Genomic DNA, 22,062 nt, shown 5'->3' with positions numbered 1-22,062 from the left:
AAGTTATAACGCATTAGGGCGCCGATATAGTGCGGAGTAACGATGGCGAGCATCAAGCGCGGCGCAGTTACACTACGCCTCCGCAAAGTGCACGCTCTAGAGTCTAACCAAGGTGCCATAGAAGCCCATACGTCCTGTAATGGCGGCTTGTGGAGGCATGGCAACGCCATCTACATTTCGCGGGGCCAACTTCTCGGCGGAAAAAAAATAAACATTTGCCGTTCGACGTTGCTGGGCCAAGCAGTCTACTGCGCTAGTTCACATCACGTCGCTATGAAATACCATATAAAGAGCACACAGCAATGGAAATAAAGCGTAGTAATTAAGTGAGAGCATTGGCCACAACATCGCGTCACAGTCGAACCTGAATACACCTATCTCTACTTATGGACCTCATTCTACAAAGGCACGCGTTACACTGGTGAGCCTTGATATTTTTGCATGAACTCAGAGCACTGGGTTCACCCAGATTTTGAACGAAGTAGCATATATCATAGCAGAAATAGCATGCGTCCTTAGCACCAACACAAAGCTTTTATTTCGTAGTTAAGATAAAATGAACAATATATAAGAATGTATACATTGAAATTATTCGCAAAATACCACACTTTATTCTTCACTAACACAGCACGCTTTCCACCTATAGTTCTTCTCTGGTACTGAGGACATAGCTAAAACGTAATATTTAGTGAAAAGACAGTCAAAAAAGTTATTCACCAGACCTTATAAATTTAACACTATATTTATAGCCATTATTTTCTATGGGAACGCATAAGATAGTTTTGACGACATTACAGTGTTGAATATGGTAATACTATCTCGGCATACCTCAGAACACATCGCCACGAGCAAACTTCAGAAAGCCTGCACCATTGTGTATTCATAATTATTCGTTGATAGAATCAAACAGCCTGTGACTTAACACTTTCCTATTCTAATAGGATTGTCTGTATTTTTTTTCAAACGTTTCCATTGGAGACGTATTGAATGCATAATTTTCAACAACTAGTCTTTTTCCCCACGAGATGTGGTCGCGCTTCAATCGCATGACCGTAATAGATGGCTTGCACTGACGTCCTTGTAGCCGCCATGTTGGTGCACAGACACGATGATAAGCTGGGTCCATAACGTAACGTGAAAGCTTCCAATAAGATGGATTGGACAGAAGTGCTCGTAGTCGCCATGTTGGTGCACCGACATGGTGATAAGGTGGGTGCGTGACGTCACGTGAAAGCTATCAATTGATGTCGCTGCTCATTGGCTTGAAACCGTATTTCAGCCTCGCCTTCGCGACCACGTAAATTGACGTTAGTCTAGTTTCACCGCGCATCCAGCGTGCCTGGCGGCGTTCGGCGCGTTTTGGCGTGGCCAGCGCGGGAATAGAACATGTCCTAGCTCACGACGAAGCCTCTAGACTAGTGTGCACTGAGTGCATCGCGTGCTGTCTGGTCGGCCGCATGCCTTCACTTCGGGTACATGGAAAAGATCGCGCTGAGTTTGCAGCTTCGCCAAACGAAACAGCCCTCGCTCACTACGCACCAATGCGCATGCGCTGAATGATCGCCGGGCTACTGCCCCGGGCCACGTTCACTGCACTTAATTATACAGGGGACCCATTTTTGGCCATCCTGCCGTCACCGATATAACGTATCGGACTTCGCTGGCCTCTGCCAGACAAGCTTTAGACTCTGCCTAAAGCGTTGTACACGTGGAGGAAGCACAGCAAGAGACATCTTTCTTACTAACAAAGATAGCAGATACTTAAGGCCGCTTTCAAAGATAGCCTCAATTCTTCTGATGTGTTCATCAACCCATTCAGCAGCCCACGTCAAAGCTAAGGCCTCCTTTTCCACTTGCGCATAGCACTGCTCAGTTTTCGCGAGCGATCGCGAGGCAAAACGCGACTGGTCGTCGCTCGCCATTACGTTGTGTTTGGAAAAGGACAGCACCAAGGCCCGAAGGTCAATCGTTCGGAGTCTAGGGTCATACAGTGCCATACACACAGCATAGCAGATTAGGGCCTTCAGCTTTTCAAAGGCGGTGTTCTGCGCAAGGACTCAAATCCATTTGGTTTCTTTTGTAAAGCGCGCCTTTAGAGGGTCGTTACATGTTGCCAAGTGTGGCAAACATTGTACAAGATGATTAGCCATGCCAAGAACACTGCGTAACTGTTACGCTGCTTGGAGGCTCTAGTTCTCTTATGGCATCTATCTTTGCAGGGTCAGGTTGTACGCCGTCTTTACTCAGGAGAAGGGCCTAAAAAGATTTCGTTTACCCCGAAAGCACTTTGATTTAAGGTGACGTTGTTCTGAACCAATCTGGCTAGAAAATTTGTCAGCCTCGCGTCGTGCTGCTCTTTAGTGTCAGATCACACGTACGTCATCCATCAGGTTTACTACACCATGGAGGCTCTCCACTATTTTCGTAATGCGCCTTTGAAAATATTCAGGCGCTGATGTAATGCCGAAAAGGCTATCTCGTCATACAGTAGCGCCCAAATGGCGTTATAAATGGGGTTCACGCTTCTGAGTCAGTGAGTCAAACCTGATGAAAGCGTGAATTCGCGTCTAGTTTTGATAAGCACATTGCGCCAGCTAAGGAACCTGGCGCTTAATCGGCCGTAGGTGGCGGGAACCTTTGTCTCAAAACCGATTTGTTTAGCTGCGTCAAGTCAACGGATGCCCTGACGTCTCCTGAAGGTTTTACGACTGGCACAATACCGACGAAACAGTCGTGCGGCCCGTCAACTTTACGAATGACGACCATTCCCTCCAGTTTCTCAATTTCTTATTTCACTTGGTCCCTCAGTGGAATCGGTATCCGGCGCGGTGCGCATATTGCAAAAGCAACTGCTTCAGTCTGATGCGATACTCGCCTGGCATTCTGCCGAGGCTGCTGACAGATTGTGAGAGGAAGGCCTCGTAATTAGTCTGCTTGCTTAAGGGCTCCATGAACTCAATTAGCCTTATGATTCGAGAGCTGGCAAACCGGGAATAATGTGACTCAAAGGGCTGACGACATAGTACACTCGGCGACAAGATTTTGCCTTTCATTGAACTTCTGCCTTGAATTTGCCCAAAACTTTCAGATTAGCCCCGCTTGCACCAGTCAGCGCCTCGCCTACCTTCCTTCGTCTAGTGCGCAAACCTAGAAATGATGGCGGCGATACCGAAACTTCGGCGCCCGAATCCACCTTAGCAAAGACTGGCACATCGTTAATGCTCACTTGAATAAATCGCTACTGCATGCGCGATGCATTGGTAGCTCCCAATAAATGTCACCTGAGTCCATGTGCACTGAAGAGGCCACGTACCTGTGCATGTTCAGAAGTTTTCATGAAGCACACCTTGCTGAAGTGTCCCTTGATACCACAGCTGTGGCACTTCTGTGCCTTCGCTGGGCAGGCAGTCCTCGCGTGCAAGTTGCCGCCTACAGAAATTGCAGCGTTCACACCGACGTGCTGAACCTTGCTTTCCGAAGACTTTCCTCGGTTTTTTGTTTCTGCTGATCTATCACGGCGTTAACGCCAACCTCGCCGCTCTTCAGGGACAAGGAAGCGTCGCTGACGCCTTTCGATCCACGACGGTCTTCTTGTAGGATCAGGACAGTTTCCTTCAGCCGTGCTTTCGCTAGAGCCATCGAAAAAGTCAGCCTGCCATCAATTTGAAGTAATTCAGAAAGCATGTCGTCTCGCAGACCAACGACGAAACGGTCCCTGACCAGGCGTTCCTTGGTGTCGCCGAAGTCGCACCGGTCTGCCAGAACCTCTGGCGCTATCATGAAGTGGTCGATGGATTCTCCGGGCATCTGCTGCCTCTTGTGGAAGCGAGCGCTGTCGTGCCCCTAGTTAGTCGTGCCCTAGACCTTGAATAGTCGTGCCCCTAGACCTTGAATTTGTTGTTGAAAGCTTGAACGTGAAAAAAAAAATGTATCGAGCTTGTCGCCCCGCACTTGTGCTTCCCCCAGCGCTCGTTCAGGCTCAATACGTAGCGATAGCTGTCTTACGTCTGGATCCACGCCGACCACTCCGACTTGTCGAAGATCAGCTGCGGAGGCTTGTGGAGGCTGTGCACGGTATAAGCCACGGCGCTTCCTCTTTGGCGACGTCTAGATTCAGTACGCCGGTGTGTCGGTAAGTTAACTTCCTAGTCTTGTCGCTGCGTGCTGCAGTGACCAAGCGACCCAGTTATCGGCGATGAAAGATCGTGCAGGTCACGCCCAACTCTCGAAGGTGCGCAAGAGAGCCCCCGATGTTTATAACCCACCGTTTACATCAGACCCGTGACGTGATCACCCCGTGGCTTCCGTGGGCACAGATACAGAAGATGCAACAGCGTACGGCAACTCATGCGCGTTAACCGCGCGCAAGCACTTATCAGCCCAGACAGGATGATAACGACTATGGAAAGACAAAGAAGGAATAACGACACCGGTATGGACGACGACAGCATCAGGAATACGGTAAGACGACACAGAAATGACGACGACAGCGTGACCACAATGGAATGACAATGTTGGAAGGACGGCAACAGCATAACGACGACGGCATCCAAAAATGGGATCACTGCGCTGGAATGACGACGACTCTATGACGACCACGGCATGGGGACAATGGGATGATGGACGAAGTTAGAATAACGACTACGGAGCGACAACTACGGCATCGCGACGACGATATGACCATAAATGCATTGCGAAGACTGTATGACGATAATGACACGACGACGACGGCTGGATGGAAATGACTCCATGATGGTGCCGGTGTGAGCATGATGGCAGCATGACGACGAAATGAGCACGGAATGATGATTATGGCATGCCGAATGCGGCGTGATAATGACTCACTGACAACGACAGAGGGAAGACGGTGGAATGATGACGAAGGGTTGATCACAACGGATAGAAGGCGGGGGAATGACGACGACGGTATGACGACGAAGGCGTGTTCGTGTTGTGTCGAATGCTGGAGGCGGTACTGACACCGCGTATCTAAAGGGGCCGCAGAGCCGCGCTCCGACCGAGGACACGCCCGTACACAGTGCGTCGTAATAGCAAGGGAAGTTTATTCGTGCGTCGAAATCCAGGAGGGAACGCAGTTGACGCCACCAGATAACTAGAGAAACATAGCTGGCGACCACTACATATCCTTCCTTTGAGAAAAGAAAGAACAGGTACAATAGCCACGACATTTGCGACTTTGTAGGTTGAAACGCGCAGGCGGAACTACGCGGCGGCTGCACCATGTCCTCACTACACTCTTTTAGTGTCGCCAACAAAGTACGGTTCTCTGCTCGGTACATTTTTTTGGATGTCCGCAATGGCATCTGTAGGGGAAACCGATACCTGTGTTGAGCCTGTCAGCAGTGCTAGGTTTGACTGCTGCGAGAAAGCCGTCAGGTGACACCGGTTACGCTGCACGACAGCACCTTCATCAGTATCTAAAACATAACTGCGAGGCCGCCGGGATTCGCTTAACATTTAGTTTAGACTCGCTTGGGTCGAATCCAGGCCCGTTCTCCAACTTCTAATGAAGGCAACGGTTTAACCCGATGACGCTGGTTATGATTGCGCTCACTAGCAGGCCAAGCCGGTTGCAGCAATTCTTCTCTCCTTGGGAAGCGAGTTCTGAGTTGTCTTTCCATGAGGAGTTGTGCGGGCTGAAACCATTCGCACTCGGGCTGTCAATAAACTGAGTGAAGTCAGATATGGTTCGCTCGCTTTGCTAAGCAGCTTCTTCAATGTCCGCGCCGTCCTTGCTGCCTCTCCATTTGCCTGAGCATAGGGGGGGGGGGGGGGGCTCTTGGTCGCGAGTGTGGATCCTTAGGACTTGGCAAAATTTTTCATCTCATGAGAGGGAAATGGTGGGACATTGTCCGATCTCGCCACTTGCGGGTAGCATGTCAAGCGAATATGCTCCTCATTACTTCTACGACTAGAATTGCAGTTGATGATCGATGGGTAATAACCTCGGCGAAGCGAGAGTAATAGTCCCCAAAAGCCAAAATGTTTGCCCTTTGAGGTGGAAAAGATTCACACCAAGAGCATTCCATGGTCGACCCGGCAAAGTTATGATTTATGTGAGCAGAAGCACATTGCTCGCAACTAGCCGTCATGAACTCGATGTGTCTAGCTATTTCCGGCCACTACACACAGTATCTGGGTCCCGCTTTGCACCGGTTTATGTCTTGATGACGTGCATGGGACTATGCATGGGCTTTTGAGGAGAACGCCGTTAGAGACAGTAATTTTATTAGCTACGGTAGCATACTTTAAGTGCAATGGCAGCTTATACTTCTGAAAACCTCCGAGCTGTAGCAAAGGGATGTGCGACGCACGCTATCCGCCTGCGATTTCGGCTGTCTTGATGTCGAGGGAATTCAACGGCAAGGTTGAAGAAGCGCAGTGGACAACCTCTGTTGCAAACGATTCCACCGTGTCCAGAGGACAAGAAGTCTTAGGTGGTATTCTTTAAAGAGCACCTGCAGTTGCCAGAAGTTTGCCGGGGCCATACTGCATAATAAAGTGGTAGTACATGAGCTCAACCCGTAATCTTTGGACACGAGGAGAGAGCTTGTCAAGTTCCATCTTGCTGAACAGTGGTCGATGGTCCGTTTCAAGAACAAAGCTGATACGACGAATGCATTTATCAAATCGTAGGATTGTCCCGTGTCGTCACCAATGCTTCCTTCTCTGTCTGACTGCACCTTTGTTCGGTGGCTGTCATGGAGCGAGAAGCAAACGCCACTGGCCGACTCTCCTGGGGGTTGCGTTTGTACCAGGACAGCTCCTAGTCCAAAAGAACTGGCGTCTGCCAAAATTGTAGTGGCGTAGGAGGGGTGATACTTCGCCATGCACCTCTCTCACACGAGCAGCTTTTTGATTTAGAAAAAGGCTGACTCTTGTTAATATTGCACGACCACGCCGTCTTCTTGCTCAGGAGAATCCGCAGGGGAGCCGTAATCTCGGAGATGTTGGGAAGGAACCTGGCTAGAAGGTTCACAATCCCTAGAAGTTGGCTAACTTCTGCAATGTCCTTGGACACTTCTAGAGTCTTGATAGCCTCCAGTTTGGCCGGATCGGGACTGATGCCATCAGCGGAGACGATCACCCACAAGAAACGTACTTTGGATACACCGAAGCGGCAGTTATCTTGGTTGAGGGTTATACTGACTTTGGCGAGGCGAGGAAGGACTTGCTCCAAGCGGACATCATGCTCTTTCTTCTAACGACCGAAGACAAGGAGGTCATCTATCATATCAGCGACGCCTTCGTGACCCTCCAGAATCGGGGCCATCTGTTTTTCTAAGTATTCTGGGGACGATGTGACGCCAAATGGTAGGCAACAAAAATATTATTGACCAAAAGGCGTGACAACGTTGTTAGCTGTTGAAACTCTGCAGTGAGCTTGACCTGGTGAAAGCTGGCTGTAGCATTCAGATTTGAGACAGCTTTTGAGTCACGTAGCAGGCCAAGAACTTGTTCAGCGGTTGGCAATGTGTGGGGCTGACGGAGTAAAATTCTATTCAAGCGAGTCAGGTCGACACAAAGTCGCTAACCAACCACCTGAAGACTTTTGATCTACGACGAGTCCTGCGCACCAAGAGCTTGGTTTATCGATCCGACCAATGACTCCTTCGGCTTCCATCCGGTCCAGTTCCTACCAGACAGCGCTTCGCAATTGAATGGGACTCATCTAAGAGCACTGAGTGAGAATGGTACGGCGTCAGGCTTAGCCCCGATCTGGTACTCGACTTTAAGCATGCCGAGCCCCATAAAGAGTCCCGCATGATGATTTGGCTGAGGAGCCATCAGGCCTCCAGGAAATGTGAAAACTTCAGGCGCTTGTAGCGCTTGAAAACGCAGCAGAGGAACAGAGAGGCAGTCGACCACATACAGTTGCTAGGCACTGTGTATGGTGTCTCTAGTATCTGGGAAAACGGGTGTCCTCCAGGACCTGTCAGCAGGCTGCAGAAGAACAAGTAGTGTTGCGGAAGCGTTCTATTCTAGGTGCGCGTCTCGCTGCCTGGCATCCGAGTGTCGAGGAGCTTTGTGAGCTTCGGCTGCCTCGAGCTGGACTGACACAAAACCTTCAGCGGTTTCTTTCGTCACTTTTTCTTTCTCGGCGTCCTCCCACTGACGTGCCAGAGCCCAAGCTTTCTTTAGTGTCAGCTTGGAGTTGCGGCACAACTGGACTGAGAGGCATGCGTCTCTTAGGCCAACCACAAACCTATCACACACAAGATGCTCTTCGGCTTGGAGAGACGGGTAGTTGCAACGCTTGTCCGGCCAGCCTGCATAATTCGACGTAGTAAGCATCGACGCCTTCGCCCGCTTCCTGAATGCGCTTATGAAACCGAGAAGGTTCGTAAACTCCGTTGGCCGGATGGACAAAGTGCTCTGTGAAACACTTAACAACAGTCTCGTAGCACAGAAGTTCGTCCGCGGAAAGTCTAAAGGTTTCAAGCAGCGGACAACTTTCTGGGCCCAATACAGCATAAAAATGAGCGAACTTGCACTTCTGCGACCTCGTAGAAAACTTCAGGGACGGCTGCGCAAACTCCGTAACGGGTCTTCCACTTCGGTTAAGACGCAACGTTGTTGAAGTCGAAGGCGTCGGGTTCCCGTAGGGAGATGCTGATGCACTTCGAATCGGACGCATGCTGCCCGTTGGCCATTTTGCTTCGTATTCGGTAAACGAAGACAAACGAAGGCGTTCAACCAGCCACCTCTGATATCATGTCGAATGTTGGAGGTGGTACGGACACTGCGTATCGAGAAGGGCCGCTGAGCCACGCTCTCACCACGCACACGCCCGTACACACTGGCGTCGAAATAGCAAGTGAAGCTTATTCGTGCGCCTGAATATAGGAGGGAACGCAGGTGGTGCAACCAGATAGAGAATCATAGGTGGCGACCACTACAAATCGGAGATCACGTCCGTGCTTACGTATGACACGCTGTCCCAAAAGGAAGCTCCCGGGCAGGTGTTGAAATACTCCTACCATGCTGCATCGCCTCGGTTAGCGCTGTATTCGGGGCTTGTTTGCATTATGCCCGGTATCGGCTAAGTGTGCAAGGCAGCAGCCAGAAGCAAACAGTCATGCAGTCCTCGAAAACGGTGGGAAAGTGGTAAAAAAGACTTCGCTCTAAAGACTAAAAAAAAATAAGAATAATCATTTATAGATGTATGCCAATTTCCCAAAAAAGGGGGAGAAGGAGCGTCATTTTCAACGACACACAGTACACATTTAGGTTGCGTCATGCGTTGCCGCAAGCTCGCTATCTACAACAGTTTCTTGCCGGAAAACTGTTGTTTTATGTGCACGGATTGTTCTCACTTCGCAGGGACTGCTGACGGACAGAATGCATTTGTTTGCTTATTCACGTGTTGGCCCGAGTTCTGAGTAAGTTTGTAGCCATGTTTGGTTTTTAATACAACACTCTAGGCTTTGTGCGCCACGTACAATTAAGAAAGAAAAGTTGGTGCCGTTGTATAGTGACCAAGACTGCTGTACCTCAAACGCCAAATGAATTGCGTTTAGAATTCCACTTGTTGCCAATTGCTCCACTTTTATTTTTCATTTTGTAATGAAATTTGAGTTATAGCAGACGCTGCCTACCTTTAGGTCCTTCTAACCACACACCTTGCATATCTCTAGCCATTTAGAACCCTTCTGTGTGCCAGCTGCATAAGGTGTGAATAACCACTCAAGAATGTTTTGTCCCAGGGAGAAAAAAAACCTTGCATATTTAAGAGCGTACTTTACCATAATTGAACACATGAATGAAATGGTAACACACCATGTGAACGGCCCATTTGCGGAAAGGATGCTGCGCATCCGTGGCAAGGGCTGTTTGCCTGCAACAAATAGCTCCTCGCCCACAGACTATAGCAAAACGAAGCAATATTCCTATTTAACAGCCTTGCCTTTACCAACGTCGTAACCATGCCCACCATCTCTACTCCGAGAGGATTACTCCGTGGTAAAGGCTGCTGAATGTGAACAGTATATTTCGTATTTGTGGGGGAACTATTGACGACACGCGCCTCCTCCATGGAAGGAACACTTTGCGGGAGTAATGTAGTCTACGGACGAGAGTTTGGCGTTGTAAAGCAGCTTTATAGGGACGCCTACCTACTGCAGTTTGTATATGTTCCCTTCCGGTTGAATTGTACCGAAGGAGCCGAAATTAAATTATCTTGCAGATGCTGTTCTGAGAGCTGAACCCCCGGTTACGCCACCTAGAATGTTACCCCCTTGTTTGCACAATAAATCGCTTCAACAGCCTCAGAAAGGGCATACTCCAAAACCACTAGCATGCTTTCTTTGTTATTTTCTTCTAGGGCGGTCCCGTTAGATTTGACGTCCCGGTCTTCTATGCAGGTTGATAAACAGCGAGACGTATGATTCTTTGCACAGCATGTTTATTCTTGCACAAGTGTGGCACACATCACGTGTGACACAGCTTAAGAATAAAAAGGGACAGGCATAAATACAGGGTGTGCGTTCAATTTTTCCTGGGAAATTTAGATCAAGTGCTTATTGAAAAATTTCCGCACAAAATTACAAAAAGAAAGAGACCATCGTGAGGAGATAGGTCCGTAACTCTCAAAACTTGCGCAAACGCGCACGTCCGCGAGTGTGATGTCGTAACAAAAATATCAATCCACAGATTGCATTTCAAAAAAAAAATCCAAGTTACTCGATCGTGCCTATGGTGTAGGTTGAGCCAAAATGTTGCATCTGTGAAGCAGCAACAAATCTACAGGATGCGTCCAGACATTTGGCACTGTCGACAACACAACACTCAGGCTCGCGCTCACGCTGTAGCTGTAGCGCATTTTATAGGAGCCTACATCGCACACTGACTATAGGACAAATTGCACAGTGAGCGTTTCACGGTGGCGCAAAAACCAGTTGCTCAAATGGCGTCTCGCTGCGTTTCATTGCACTCGTGGGCAATTCGAACACTTTCCGTTACCCATTTCGGCAGGTCCGTTTCATTGCATAAAAAATCAAACACATCTGTTCTGCACCATGTAAAGGGGCACCATTAAGTCAAACTCAGTGCACAGGCAGGATCTTTCTTGGATGGTATCTTCTGTTGCACAGAAGATGCCATTCCCGCACAGCATTATCATGCTGTGTCGGAATAGCATACTTTCGTAACACATTAGGATATTTTGTTTAGAAGAACCGAAAAATAGAATGGAGGTCGAGCTTGCAATTCCTCAACTTGAGGCCGAAACTACAGCTCTGATGACGACGTTGTGCCGTCACGAATATCACGGTGTTTCGGCGCATTCCATCCGCTGTTATGGAGAAAAGGCCTACAAAAGCTGTCTCTTTGGAGGCTTTCGTTACTTTCCAACACAGTGAAATATTTATCTGTTAACAATCAGTAGCCTGGTGCACATAGTTTGGGGATGGTCTCGCCAATGATCTTTTATCTGACGCAAATTCTGGCTATGCGAAGCCTCCGCTTACAGAATCAATGATCTTAAATTATTTATTATTCTAAATCAGTGTGATACCAATCTAGCATAACAATGTATACCTTCAGTGTGCCTTTAAGGAAAAAAAATCGGCTTCGATTATTGGCCTATCAGAAGCCATAAATGTTCAAAAACTTCGATGCGCTGCAGGTCAAGTTATGTGCGCATTGGCCAAAGATCTTGCCGCCGACCGTTGTCGGGTCTGCCTCACCAGGCAAACTGCTAATTCGAAAAGCTACGCTGAACCACGGTTCAACTGGCGCTCTTATTCAAACCGTCACTGTGGTTAAACAGGTTTCCTATCTGTCCAAACCCTCTGAAAAGTAACCTGCATTACGGACAAGACAAAAAGTTGAGCTTTTTCAAGACGCTTTTAAGTAGGATAGGCACACTTACTACTTATGTTACAACACTATGGAACTGTGCAATCGTGAATTTAAATGAAAAGAAAGACAACATTGCGTATTTACATAAACTACGCTCCAGCAACTCACCACCCGCTAAACAAGCACTACAGTTAAACAGTGCCGCGCGATCACAGAACAATTTGCTTTTTTTTTCTTCCAAGCAAGCTGGCCCTGCAAGAGTTAAATAACAGACTTGCAGAACATCTGCCACATAGGTGCAGTGCTAACGACACGATTCAGCATGGGCCCTACAACGAAACACAGTCAGACTGCATGGGACCGCGTGATATGATTGGACAGCTTAAGCGCGCACTACAACATTATCGACTCCTACGGAACGCTCTCCGCTCAAGAGTCGTGCACAAAACATTCGCTTAACAAGATGTGAGCACAGTGAATACACATTGGCAGTGTGATGAGCGTCACAACAAAGATCGGTGGGCAAAGTGGTTTCGCTTCTGGACACTCCAGTGTCTGTGTGCTCGTCGTTCCTCAAACGCCACGCAGCTGAAATCGGAGTTCTTCAATCGCACCAGTTCTGAAAATCCATAATCAAACTCCGTACATGCTTGAGCACTTTTCTTTCAGGGGTTAATAGGTCAAGTCGCACCCCTCAACAGCTCCCACAGAATAAAAAAAAACAATTTCGGAGGTCGTGCTGTCTTATTCTACAGGAGCAGGAACAGATTTTGTTAGCCGCAAATGAGTCATAGTAGCTATACTTCGGACAATACGTACAGACATGTGCATAACTGCTTGCAATATTTTGCACAAGAGTTTGTGATTACCATTGCATTATTCTTGCTCTAATTTCACAGAAATATCACTTTTTGAAGTATACGTCGTTCAGTGTAACACTTGGCACAATTACGTTCCTGATTTTTACGTAAAAAAATTGAAAGTAGCCTTCGTTTATGGAAATGCAAGCTGCTTCCAAGATGGCGCTTGCATCAACTTGTGCCGTGGCCTTTCGGCAGCTGCAGAAAGCAGCCGTTCACGGAGGCTTGTCACGTGCTTCCCCCTCCTCTGGAACACGTTGCACTTTCTGGCTGCTTTCTGCAGCTTCCGTCAGGCGGCGGCACAAGTTTATGCTAGCGCCATCTTGGAAGCAGCTTGCATTCCCATAAAGGAACGCAACTTTCTTTTCTTTTTCTTAAAAAAAAAAACAGGAAGTAACTGTGCCAAGTTTCGCATTGAATGACGCAGACTCAGAAATGAGATCTTTCGGCAAAATTTGAGCATGAACAACACAGATTTAAGCGTAAAATATTGTTTCAAAAATTTTAGGCGAAATATACACGTGCCTGTATCGTCTGATGCGGCACCATGAGCGGAACGCTGAAAGTTGTCGTCCCTTGTCAGATGCTAAATCGAGCACAAATAGGCTAATCTAGACAGGAAATAAGGGTACTGATTAAAAATCCTAGATGTCAATTTGGCTTCGCTTACAGCGTGTGCCGAGATATTATGTTGTTTTCGATAAAGTGGCGTTTTGTAGTTAGTTTTACTGTCCGTATTTGATGCGACAATGAGCAGGTATTCCAAGCAGTTCGTCAATCAGTGTGTCCGGAATCTGAAACATGGGGCCTATAAGGAGTTTAGTAACTGATGTGATTGTTAAGCGCTGATTAAAGCCACGTAAATGGTTTGAATGAGCTTTTAACAGACGTAGTGGTTGTCATCGAAAACATGTTCCGTTACGGCTGCAGTTTTTATTGCAGGGTCTGACAAATGCGAGTTGCTTACAAGCACACTGCTTTCGCTTTCCTGGACACTTGCTCATCGGCTCACGACCACTGACATCGTGCCTTAAACATCATGGCCGACAAACTTCGAAGTGTTGTCAATCGCAATTGGGTAGCACTGGTGCCATAAAGCCGCCAGTGACTTTTTCGGACTGATGACAAACACGAAGTGGCCCACAGCAAGCGTGATTACACTGATGAAAACGTCGGTTGTCAATCCTCAACGCACGTCATTTGCCCAAGGTAGAAACACTCAAGGATCAGATCAAGATTGCGTTCGGGCGAAGTAGTCATGAAAGGACGGGTGCGGGGGGTGGGGGGGGGGGGGGGTCGACCTAACAGCGCGTCATGTAGCAAAGCACCCTCTCACCAGACGTTTCACGAGGTGTCTACTAGCACTGTACGGTGAGCAGCGCGGTTTCCATAGACATTGACCACTAAGACTAAAAATCCAGCAAAATCCAACATTTTAGCTGCGGGTATGACAATAGTATTGTAATCTAACGCCTGCATGCAGAGATTTACAGCTTTTTTCGTAAGTATAAAAGTGCTTAATGTATAAAATTGTATGGTTCAACAAACGCTGTTCTTGAAATGCGCGACCTAATCTCAAGTTCGTAGCCTAAAGTGGCCCAAGATTGTACGTAATTCTACGTGAAAAAGGAGTAGTCGGCGCCATTTAAAGCCGCCAACATCTCCTAGAGATCACATTTTTACAAGTGTGATTCATTCGGGCAATCCAAAATGAGCACGAGATCGTCGTAATTTCGCAATATTTTAAATGTCCTAATAGATTTATATTGCCGGAGTACTATAAGGTTTCCTTTTAGACGTCACACAAATACAGTGCAATCGTACACGATTCGCGAGTTTCACGTCTGGAGCAAAATTGTAACTGTTAGCACTATTGCAAACTTTTGTTTGTCATATCTCTCCTATTTTTCAAGGCCTTTTGCCTTTATCCTGGTACAGGGTAGCCAGTGGGATCTTACGTGCCTGCCTTTTTTTGTAATTTTCTCGTTCCCTTAGGAGGTAGCTCTTCAGTTCTGTGAAAGCCGCTCGTTCACAGGGATGTCATGACTGTGCCGATATTGGGCGCCAATGTCGTGTGCATTCTCATGGCGATCATACTACTAATTGGCGATCATACGTATCTTTTCTGTGTCATGATATGGGAACAAAAAGGTCAGGGCTAAACTTACATTGAAGAACAGAGTTATTATTATAGTTCAGGTCAACGCAAAGATAACCTCTATCATCTTCACCTGCTCGGCCGCTGTAGTATTAATTTCTTCATTCTCTTGTTAAAACCAGAGCAACCGCAAAGAAATATTTAGTTTTATTTTCTGAGCGATCAGTGCATATTGTTTCACTTGAATTGAGCCAAACAGCAAGAATGCTGTCCCGCAGAGTTTACGAGTATGTAGATGTTTTGCTAAACGCCTTCAATTTGCGGCTCAACTCGAAAAAAAAATGTAACGGAAACACTTGCAGACTGAAATTATTTAGTCTAATCTAACATATATAGCAAAATGCTGCCAACTTTCTTGACAGAGTTCATCGTCACGAAAAAAAAAATTGCGCAATAAATGTGATCGGTTACCTATTATCAACGTTGATTGTGTTGCTACAACAAAAATGGCATCTACATTGATGTGATCAAGAAAGAAAAAAATTATGACATGACAAATTTGGTAATTGATGCATAGTTCAGGTAGAAATTATATTGAACCACAGTCACAGCGATAGTTAAGCATCGACAGGGGTGAAGGACTACTAACCAACGCCGCCATTAATGACTATTTCAATGACTCAGTCATAAAATATGTATACCTCATCGACGAAAGGACGGTCTGTCGTCATAACCCATCCTGATCAAATTAAAGATATCAAACAAACGTGTACTCTAGGCAATCGCCATCCGCTTACAATTCATTTAGTAGATTGGTGAGCTCGGATAGTCGTGGAACCTGGGTGAGATCGGAAGTGGGCAGCTTCTCGAAGCGCATCGTCGTAATCACGCAGTAGAAAATGCTTCGATAGATAATAGTCGGAAAACCTAACACACTTAGTCCGGTGGGACGCTCTGTATCGTCTATGCATTTAGAATGTGCCAGCGCATCAACTATGCCCCAAATGCCTCAACAACTTCACGAGTAGAGCGATGACTAGAACATACACTGGGATGGTGAATGGCACAAACAAAGAGTGCTCATTTTGCTACAGGCCGACTTCACTGGCAAGCAGGGGTCGTGGCTGTTTCAGTGGCCGGTGCTTGTGAGTGGTTTGTTAAAATATGCGGCTCCATGTTCAGTTCTGCGGTTGCCTAACTGGGCTCTTCCGCTTTCGACGCTCTTTCGAGTGCTGCCATCCACCTGCAAATACCGGGTGAAAGAAAAAAAAAGTGCATAAGTTAGTCTCATCGAACTTCGTTATGTAACATAGTGCTAGTGTTTGTGTGCGCGTGCGTGCTATATTTAGGCAGTGTTTTCTGGCCTTGGCCTTGCTTGCAGTAACGGCTAGATTAACGACATACCACAAAAAGCCAGCACAGATGAGCAAAAAAAAGTGGAGATTCAAGTATCATCCAAACTGCCTCATGAGGTCATCGAGCAGTTAACTTTTCACTGTCTAATGTAGTAGAGCAGAAAAGTATAGGCTGCGCATGTTCTTTAAGGAACTCCAAATGCAGAGGAATTTTCTTCATCTTGTTTCAGCGATTCGTGCGGCTTGCAAGCTTTCTTTCGAACCATCGCTTTTTTCCCCTCTTGCATGCCACAAAGTACTTGCACGTCGGTCAGATCTACATGCGCGCTTGTTCATCTATGCTGTTCGTTTCATTTACTGGTTTCTTACAACGATAACACCATTAATCACGCCAGGCGCCACTCTTCAGTGGAGCGCGTTGCACAACGTTACTAGTTTTCTGGTGCCCAGTCTATGCATAGCAGGTAGCAACGCGGTGTGGAAACTGTGCCGTGCGGGACGACCGGAGGGAACATACATAGAAATAAGGAAACACAAATTGAGTGTCATCGTGTATGTCTTTAATACTACAGACATTAAAACGAGACAGAGGCACACAGCAAGATGGACACAAAGTGGTTAACGGTGGTCGACCAGAGGATGTCCCTGTAGTCCGCGTTTAGACAAAGTGGCTTGACATCACCTGGGCAAGCTTCCTTGTCTAGACGTTGGCTGCAGCAGCGTCCCTTGTTCTATACCACTGTTCATTATTTCTGTATGCGTGTTTGTTTGCATATGTCGTCCACGCAGAAATAAAGGACGTCTTTATGCATACGCATCGCCATTTACGGAATACCGCAACACCACCAGCATAGACGACGGAAGCAGCACTGGCAACGACATCTTGTATCGCTTATAGCAATCATAGCGCGTTAGCACGAAATACGAAAGCGTCACTGTACATTTATTGTGCTGCTGTCGACAGTTCTAAGGCAATCAGCAAAGTGGAACGAAGTCAGTCATTCCATCAATATTTGTCTGTGGTTTGGTTGAACTTAAAGACGGTCACAAGATGACGCAACCAGCGCCACTGCTCATTCCTTCAGTATTCCAGTATTCCATACTTAGTGATATACGTACACGGACCGGCTAAAACTCTCGAATGTTTCATGACTATGAACTACCTGTGCGATTACCGTTTTAGTGTGGTTATGGTTGCATACATGTGCTATGAAGTAGCGCGTAATTAATGTGATCTGCTTGAAAGGTCTTCATACCCTCGTTTATTAAAAGTAATGCCGTATTAAAGTATTAACGCTTAGCATGTCCTTGTGTATTTTTTGTGGTTTTGGATAGACTTGACTGATATACAGGGTGTACATACTATCATGCACCAAGATTTAAAAAAGAGCAATCGCTTTACTCGAAGAAAACCTAGTGCATAACGTTTCCAGTGAAGTGGAGTAGCCGCCAGTAATTTTTTCGTTACTGTTATTTAATTAGGTAATTGTAAATAATTATCTATCTCCAGAAGTACAGTCCTAATTATCAAAGTGTCAATGAGAAAACTGTAGAGCAACTTGAAAAACTCCCGACACAGCTTTCTGTAGCTCAATACGTGCTTCGTAAAAGTGTTTTCCGGAGCGTGAAAGAAACCCGCGAATACACGCAAAATTTCCGCGCGATTGGCCGCTCGAGGCACTTTGTGTGTATTCGCGGGCTCCTTTCCCGCTCGGCAAAACACTTTTATGTAGAGCGTATTGAGCAACAGAAAGCTGTGTCGCAGTTTTTTACGTTGCTTCATTTTCTTTAGTTCACCTAATGGAGCCGCCAACTACGTCTTATGGAAAATACATGACTGAGGGGGCGGCCCCTCGTAACTACGCACCTTTGTGCGTCTTCGGCGTCCTGCGCCTGGAAGACGTAGGCTCTCCGCTGGTGGAAGAGCTTGAAAGCCGCCGCGCTGGTGCGGGGTTCCAGTCCATCGGCCTTCTCGGCGGCGGCAACCGCCAGACCAGGAACAGGAACTGACGTCAGCGGAAGCTCGTCCTGTGGTCGCACGCAGAAAACAGACGGCCCTACTGATTTATATCTCCGAACAGAAGGCGTCGAGCACAACATCAACGCCAAGGTATAATCTAGAAATGATATCACTGCGTTCTGGGACGTCCCTGCAGCCATTATTCCACCTGTACTCAATGATGGCGACGGCGAATCCAATCGGCATGCCCCGAAGAGCTAATTATGTTTTAGTACATCTATTGCAGCTGAGTATTTTGCTTATATCTACTTCACAAGACTCTTCATCAAAACCTGTATCTCTATATTGTACAGTTGTGCACGCCTTTTACACCATGGCCTCCTCCTACCTCTTCGCCGCTTTTCTTCCACCAATATATACTCTAAACGTCCATAGCTTATCTCAGCCACTGCCCAGTTAACGCTCCCATCAGCATCCAATCCCAGCGCTCCTGGAAGAAGGGCGTTCCCTACGGTCCTTGATGTGTGTCACACAAGTGATGGCAGCGCCGCCTCTTGAAAGAAGTGGCTACTGCGTTTTAATGACACCCCTTGACAATTACCGAGAGTAAACTTTGTAACCAAGTGCTCTCGGCATCTATACTTGAATGTACTGGAGTGAAAGCACGTTCCTCAAGCGACTCCTCGTGGTAGGAATGACGGAGAATTTTCGTTGAAGCTTTGTGTTTTCTTCTGTAAAAGAACTCGGCGTCATGCTCCACTCGGATGAGTCGAAGAGGAGCGTGCAGACCTATACACTAACCTGTTCTGAGCGGAAGGAATACAGCACGAAGTCCCGGTGCAGGGCGAACCAGCGCCTTTGCCAGTGAGCACGACGGCCTCCCGTCTTCAGACGCAGGTAGCCGCTGAGCACGGCGCCCGAACACTGCGCAGCGCCGGAATGAACATTCAAGCAGGTAGGTAAGGCCTGCAGACTCCACGTCACAAGACTTGGGAAATGCAATTACGTTCTGACTACGAGTGGACAGGGAACAGTTTGATAATGAGCCCTTATTCAACATTATTAAAGGTGCCCTGAACCACCCCTCGGGCTTGGTGAAATAACATAGTCCGCGGGTAGCATACGCTGCTGTGAACATCTCAGTCAAGTTCTGCTGTCGTACGCGGTCCGTGGACCTCGCAAGCGGAACGCGAAGTCACCTTTCTCTCAAACGCTCTCGTTTCAAAATACCCCATGATCCTCGCTCTTTTCTGTGTGCTTTATTTCGTAATAAAGCACACTCCAATACACGGCTGCTATTGGTCGCTGCGATCGGCTACACCGCGGCCGCCGCGAGGTGCCGCCACGAGTCCAGTGGCTAAGCGCAGTGAGGCTTGCTGAGGACAACCGCGTTTGGCTTACGTTTAGCGCTTCGTAGGCACCAAAATCGGAAGTATAAAATGAAATTTGAACTGCGCGTCACGGTGACGCTTTCGAGGCGGAGCGTTGTGGCCCCGCCCCACTCCGCCGCGTAGCCTTAGCAGTGCAAGGCGTTGAAGCAGGAAGGGGAGCACAACGGAGGCCGTGTTTGATCCCCAATAACTCCGCTTCTGATGAACGCATTGAAGTACGTTTTGCGACAAAGTGATTCTGAAATATCCTATCTTCACTTCAAACATATTTCTTCCCTTCGATAAAAAGTGGTTACGGGCTCCTTTAGGCTGTTACATCTTTTATTGTACATGAAATGTGTTCGCTAACCAGTGTGTACGCTAGAGTAGTTCGAAGGGACAAGTGAAGGGACAAGCGCGTACACTGTACACGGGACAACGTAAACTGCCGGCTACTGATAAACAACTTTTGCACGATAGAGACATTAAATTCCGCACATGGGATGGCGAAAATGAAACATTCCGCCATGGTGTCATATTTTCTAATACCGGCATTTTTGCTAATGAGAGAGGCTGTAGCAGCCCTCTGAGCAAACCAGAGATGACAAGATCGCGAATTCGAAAACCTGACGGGATTTGACAGCATTCTGAATAACACCTCTTTTCGCCCTCAAGAATATTTGCCGCTACGGTTACCATACCGTAATAAGCCAGGAAGAAGGCGTTGAAGAGAAAGACATTAACCGGCGAAATCTGCAAATTCTTTGATCTCTCAAAAGTCTATATTTCTCTTGAATACTTGATGTTCACAGTACTACAATACACGATCTTTTAACGTCTTATGTTGGAATTGGCCGCTAATTACAGCAAAATTCATCTTTACGTTAAATGAGTATACTGACATAACATTTGGTAATTTCATACGCTTGTGGTAAACGCAGGCCGACACGCTATGAAACTTGATAAATAGACTATCAAGCGCCAATGGCGTGCTAAATAACTTCCTAGGCATAGCGTAAGCCGAGAACCGATTTCAGTTTCGTTACCCACGTGTTGGTTGCATCATGACGTGACGATAACGTGGCCGGCTCCGTTCCTGCGACCGCTACGGCTGTCACACTCGAGCACAGTCGTAATAAACCTAGCAGCACTCTTTATTTTTGTATGAGAAGCGTCATCACACCTAGCCTAATTGGTTAACATCAGAAAATTCCCTGTCTCATGACGTCACAATGATGCCGATTACGCCAGGTCCGGTATTTCAAGACAACTTTCGCATCAAATTAAAGCACCTGGTGTTTCCCAACCATCGTAGACTTGCTAATTGTAGCCCTTTCACGCAAGAAAAGCGAGTGGTAGATTTTGAATTGAATTGAATTGTGGGGTTTTACGTGCCAAAACCACGATTTGATTGTGTGTGTGTCGTCGTCTCTTTCTGTGCGTGTCAGTACGTTCTGTTCAAAACCATTTGTGCTATGTGCAACCAACGAGCTCAGGCAAACACTATTTCGATTACGAGGCACGCCGTATCGACCGCCGACACCGGGCACGTTGCAACTGCTCTGCCTCCGTGGATCCATCATCCAGCGCGTGCCAAGGCTTTGCGTTGAGGTGGGACACGATTGATACACAACGCACGGGCCACGTCTCTGATTAGACCGCACATAAAACCAATCACACGTTTAAAATTATTTCCCAGAGCGCGAGACAAGACAAAGGCAAGAAAGAGACAATGCATCTCTTGAAGCAACAGCCAATTAGGTAACGAAGCAGCTTTCGCCTTCCCGCCCTGCCGCGCGCCGGGTTGTCTAGACAACGGTACAGCGCCGTAGCATCAGTTCCGGTCGCTTTTCATTCGGGAGGGCGCAGCCGCGTAAATCACGCTGCGCCGAACTCAGTCGAACTATAAAAAATTATCTGCCGCTACTCGTTTATTCTGACAGGTTTGCTTGCTGGCGTGGCCGCCTGATTGCTGCCACTTCGTTCTGGTCTCTAGCTGTAGCGGTGAGCTGGGAGTTGCAAATACGTTTCGTGTCGAGCGTTACTTTTTTGTTTTTACGATGTCTGGGCTGCATCACTGCGAGTGCAGCGCAAAAATCGTGACCGTGAACGAGCCGATGAGCGCGCTTCTACAGGTGCGATCAAATTACCGGCTGCACCCGATCAAGGCGACCATGGCAGGTCACAGCATAAGGTTTCAGCGAGATCGTGGCTCAATAAGGGCGCTCACATATCGGTCGTGCCACGGTGAGGCGCAAGCATTCACATCACTTGTGCGCGTCTGCCAAAGGAGCGACAGTTGTGCTCTTCCGGAGTACATGCTTCGGTTTCCCATATTTCCATAGTCCGGAATTCATTACAGGGAAGCAATAAGCGGCATCAGTTCTTTGCAGTCAAAGAACCATTTATGAAGTATATCGATGATGGGCTCCAAGTAAGTCATCAGGATCATCTGACTTTGTTGGTTGACAAGTAAATTAGCCAAATTTTTATGCTTGCGTGTCTAATTACTACCTCGAATCGTTTAAAAAGACATTTCACCGTGGTTCGCCACCTTTTGTTGGGCTGCTAAGGCCACCGTAAAATTCCAGCAAAA

The 22,062-nt window shown here is 47.3% G+C and overlaps 1 protein-coding gene across 6 annotated transcripts in view; it reads right to left on the bottom strand.

Annotated features, from left to right (window-relative positions):
• LOC119465874 (FYVE, RhoGEF and PH domain-containing protein 2-like) overlaps positions 1–22,062 on the bottom strand; it is a 188,275-nt gene that overhangs the window by 97,623 nt on the left and 68,590 nt on the right. For 2 of the 6 annotated variants that reach the window (XM_049657371.1, XM_049657369.1), the window contains 2 exons: positions 18,898–19,020; positions 18,004–18,164 (listed from right to left, as the gene is read on the bottom strand). The exons of 1 other annotated variant lie outside the window; for it this stretch is intronic. In XM_049657371.1, coding sequence (XP_049513328.1) covers positions 18,004–18,164; positions 18,898–19,020 — 284 coding nt within the window. Of the gene's footprint in view, positions 1–10,408; positions 16,025–18,003; positions 18,165–18,897; positions 19,021–22,062 lie in introns of those variants that run through there. 3 more of the 6 variants (XR_007463999.1, XM_037726351.2, XM_049657370.1) reach the window with 3 other exon arrangements.

Source organism: Dermacentor silvarum, chromosome 10, assembly GCF_013339745.2.
Source record: "Dermacentor silvarum isolate Dsil-2018 chromosome 10, BIME_Dsil_1.4, whole genome shotgun sequence".
In the NCBI taxonomy this organism is placed as follows: Eukaryota; Metazoa; Arthropoda; class Arachnida; order Ixodida; family Ixodidae; genus Dermacentor; species Dermacentor silvarum.
The sequence above is the reverse complement of the archived record's forward strand: the minus strand, read 5'-3'. Positions and strand labels throughout refer to the sequence as shown.